Source organism: Gossypium arboreum, chromosome 1 (genome assembly GCF_025698485.1).
Source record: "Gossypium arboreum isolate Shixiya-1 chromosome 1, ASM2569848v2, whole genome shotgun sequence".
NCBI lineage: Eukaryota > Viridiplantae > Streptophyta > Magnoliopsida > Malvales > Malvaceae > Gossypium > Gossypium arboreum.
The window spans coordinates 105225173-105229347 of record NC_069070.1 but is presented as its reverse complement, the minus strand read 5'-3'; the positions used below and the strand labels follow the sequence as shown (position 1 = coordinate 105229347).

The 4175-nt window shown below is 37.1% G+C and overlaps 1 protein-coding gene across 1 annotated transcript; it reads right to left on the bottom strand.

The window, feature by feature from the left end:
• Window positions 1–1860: 1860 nt before the first annotated feature.
• LOC128280682 (uncharacterized mitochondrial protein AtMg00810-like) lies at window positions 1861–2752 on the bottom strand. The gene is made up of 3 exons (XM_053018909.1): window positions 2546–2752; window positions 2288–2435; window positions 1861–1973 (listed from the first exon to the last, which is right to left on the bottom strand). Exons 1-3 carry the CDS (start codon window positions 2750–2752, stop codon window positions 1861–1863), a joined length of 468 nt encoding a protein of 155 aa, XP_052874869.1.
• Between the last annotated feature and the right edge of the window lie 1423 nt (window positions 2753–4175).

The window sequence follows — 4175 nt, the reverse complement described above, 5'->3', positions numbered from 1 at the left end:
TTGTAATTTAACTTTTAAGTTAGTAGGATTTGGTCAAGATTTGAATGTGATAGTTGGTATGTCAGCTACATTTTGTTTGTAATTTTAGCAACGCTTTTGACAAGCATTTATGGGAGCAATTATGTTAGGTAACTGTTAATTTTATTGTAACATATATACTTTTGCTGGATGAAATGAAAAGTAATAAAAAAATTTTTTCTTCCTCAACAATTTGTTTTTTCTTCTGTTTTAGTTGTTCTCTCTTGCAATTCTCAAGTCTTTGAAGCTCAAGCTTCTTTCATACTTTATTCGAGTTTATTACTTTGTTGCTCTATTTTTAGACAGAGCTTCATATTTCATCCGGATTACTTGGTTCTATTTTTCTTCCTATGTAAAGAACCTAACAAATTGCTTACCTACACATTATATGCTATGTTTTTAACAAGTTTTATATCAATTTTGAGGACCGAAATGTGATATTCTTATGAAAGGTGAAAATGTAAATGCAGATGTGTTTAACAAGTTCATGAATAGAAATGGAAAATTGATGGATAGCTTAAGAGAAGATGTTGCAGGGCTTTTAAGTTTACACGAAGCATCGTACCTTGGGATGCCAGAAGAAGATGTTTTAGATGGGGCTCTGAACTTCAGTGCTAAACATCTGTCAGTACTAAAGAAAAAGATGGAGAGGAGAATGGGTGAGCAAATACAACAGTCAATGGAATACTCACAACACTGGAGAATGGTATGGACCGAAGCACGAGACTTCATTGGTAACTACCAAAACCAGAGAGATGATGATAATGATAGGATGAATTCGGTTTTGTAGAGTTAACTAAGTTGTACTACAACATCTTGCAATCCATTTATCTCAAGGAGCTACAAGAGCTAGTGAAGTAAGATCATTTTTTTTTCTTTTCTTTTGTTCTTTTTTGCTTTTAAATTTGAGTAAGATCATGCTCTAGGGAAAAAAAAGGAGGTTTTTTCATAAAAAATGATAAATTGTCCTACATGTATGGGCAGGTGGTGGAAGGACTTGAATGTTAAGGAAAGGCTTCCTTTTGTTCAAGATAGGCTAATTGAGTGTTACTTTTTGGGCAACGAAAATTTCTCCTTCGGGTCCCCAATTTTCCAAGTGTAGGAGGAATGTCACAAAATTTGGATCCCTAGAAACTCCATTAGATGGTATATTTGACACATATGGATTACTGGATGAGCTTGAGAAATACAAAAATGCAGTAAATCGGTAATGTATATATAAAAATCTAAATATGTGTAATGACTTGTTGTGATAAAAGTATTTCCATATTGCAGATGGGATCTTAAGGCAATGGAGGAACTTCCAGAGTATATGAAATTTCTCTACGAAGCCATCTACAACCATGTGTTAGTGTTAGAACAAAGCTTAGCAGGCAGAGTTGAAAGCTTGTGCAGCAAGCCTCATGCCTTGATAAAGAAACAAAAGCAGAAATTTGCTTAAGAACAAAAACAGAACTAAAAGCAAGAAATATAATGGAGCATATGGGAACAAAATCTGATAATTTCATTCAAAAAAGAAACTTTGGCATAAAGCCATTATATATACAAGACATAGTCTGATCATTACAAGTCAAACTTACCTAAACATCTACCTAACTCCACTAAAAATTACATTGAAACTTGTTAAACTAACTTGTTCATATAAACAAAACTGATTTTCAACTCAATCACTACCTAAACACATCAAATACATCAGCAACAAGTTGAAATCAAACCAAATTACATAACAAATACTTAGAGTAACAAAATAAACAAAATAAAGCAGTTTCTTCAGCTGTATCTACTAAGCTCGAGCTTCATAGTCTGTTGCTTGCTGGTCTTGGTGCCACATGCTGGCCAACTTCAACTCTCCTCCTTGGCTAGCATGTTGCATACTCCCATTTCAGCTCTCAAATGAAGGAATCGTGTCAAACTAAGGGCTTTTGTAAAAAATATCCGCCAGTTTCTCTTCTGAACTGCAATGAATCAGTTTCACTTCATGTGCTTGCTCCATTTCTCTCACAACATGAAGCTAAATGCTAAAATATTTTGTCCTACCATGAAAAACTGGATTCTTTGCAATTGCAACAGCAGATTGGTTGTCACAATAAATTTTTGTTGCTCCCTCTTGGTATAAATTTAAATCTGTTAAGATTTTTCTCAGCCATATGGCTTGATTTACTGACCCAAAGAGCTACTACATATTCAAATTTCAGTTGCTTGATCAGCAACCACATTTTGCTTCTTCGAACTTCAACATAAAATAGCTGAGCCTAGGGTGAAAGCATACCTGAAGTGCTCTTCATGTCATCTTTTGAGCCTGCCCAGTCACTATCAGTATAGCCAACTAGCCTTAGCCTATCAGTCTTGCTATACAACAGGCCATAACTCAGGGTACCTTTGATGTACCTAAGTACTCTTTTTGCTGCTCGAAAATGCTCCTCATTGCAACAATTCATAAACCTTGAGAGCAAACTGACAGAATGCATAATGTGGCAGTCAAATATAACAAACAACCTATTAAGCTTCTGTAGAGGTTCTCACTAACCTTTTCATTATCCACTTGACTTGATAACTTTGTTCCAACAACCACAGGTGTACTTACTGGCTTGCAATTCTCCATAGAGAACTTGCTTAGGATCTTTGCAGCAAAAGTTTTCTGTCCTAAGAAGATTCCATTTTCAGTTTGAAACACTTCCATTCCTAGGAAATATGTCATTTGGCCTAAGTCAGACATCTCAAACATGTTCTCCATTTTGGCTTTAAAATTAGCCACCATCTTTTGGTCTCCTCCTGTGACCAAAATATCATCAACATACAGAGACACAATAAGTTGTGTCACAGCTCCTTCCTTCTTAACATACAAAATTGGCTCGCTGAAGCTTCTTAGAAATCCCAGGCTGAGCAGGTAGCTACCAATTCTGCTATACTAGGCCCTTGGTGCCTATTTTAAGCCATATAAGGCTTTCTTGAGCCTGTAGACCATGTCTTCCTTGTCTGACACTTTGAAACCTTGAGGTTGCTCCACATAAATTTTCTCTTCAAGAAAACCATTGAGAAAAGCAGACTTCACATCGAGCTGGTGGATTTTCTACTCCATCTGAGCTGCTAAGGCAACCAGCAATCTGATGGTGTCTAGTCTGGCTACTGATGCAAAAGTTTCAAGGTAGTCCAGGCCATACTTTTGGCTAAAACCCTTCACAACTAGCCTAGCCTTCAACTTTTTCAAACTCTCATCTGCGTTGTGTTTGGCTCGATAGACCCATTTTACCCTAATGACCTTCCTATTGGTTGGTCTTGCAACTAACTCCCATGTCTGGTTCTTTTCAATCATGGCAATCTCATCAGCCATATCCTGTTTCCAGCCTTCATGTGCTTCAGCATCTTCAAAATAGCTAGGTTCTTCTTTGCAACATGAGCTCTCTCATATATTTCAGCCAAAGTCCTTGTACCTCTGACTAGTTCATCATCAATGTCCATTTTAGGACCATGTTGATCAGCATCAGTCTGATCAGCCATAAGTTCTTCAGAAATAGACTCTGGTTCATTTTTTTCATAGTTCCAACATGCCTTTTCATCAAAACCACATCTCTGCTCACATGGACTTTGTTTGTTAAAGGATCTAAGATCCTATAGCCCTTCTTGACCATGTTCCACCAAGATGCCAGATTGAGCCTTTTTGGACAATTTGTCCCTTTTTATATCTGGTATATGGCTGTAACATAGGCAACCAAACACCTTTAAATGAGCCAAAGATGGCTTGAACTTGAACCATGCTTCAAATGGAGTCTTGTGTTCAAGTGCTTTGGTTAGAAGCCTGTTCTGAAGGTACACATCAGTGTTAACTACTTCAGCCCACAAGGTCTTGGGTAAATTCTTCTCAAACAGAAGGCATCTGGCCATGTTCATTAAACTTCTGCTTTTTTCTTTCACTGGCCCCATTTTGCTGAGGTGTGTAGACATTGGTCAACTGATGTTTGATGCCAGCATCATTGCAGAGAGCTTCAAATTGAGTTGAAGTGTATTTAGCTCCATTATCTGATCTGATGGCCTTTAGTTTGCATCATGTTTTCGTTTCTGTTTCAACTGCAACTTTAAACTTCAAGAACACTTGAGCTACCTCAGACTTGTGTTTCAAAAAGAAAATCCAGCAATATCTGGCACAATCATCAATGAAA

Coding starts and splice junctions, on each gene's coding strand:
- LOC128280682 (XM_053018909.1), bottom strand. CDS start 2,752: ATGGAGAACATGTTTGAGATGTCTGACTTAGGCCAAATGACATATTTC. Junction 2,436..2,545: donor GTCAAGTGGATAATGAAAAG/GTTAGTGAGAAC, acceptor TGCAATGAGGAG/CATTTTCGAGCAGCAAAAAG. Junction 1,974..2,287: donor TGACATGAAGAGCACTTCAG/GTATGCTTTCAC, acceptor GATTCATTGCAG/TTCAGAAGAGAAACTGGCGG.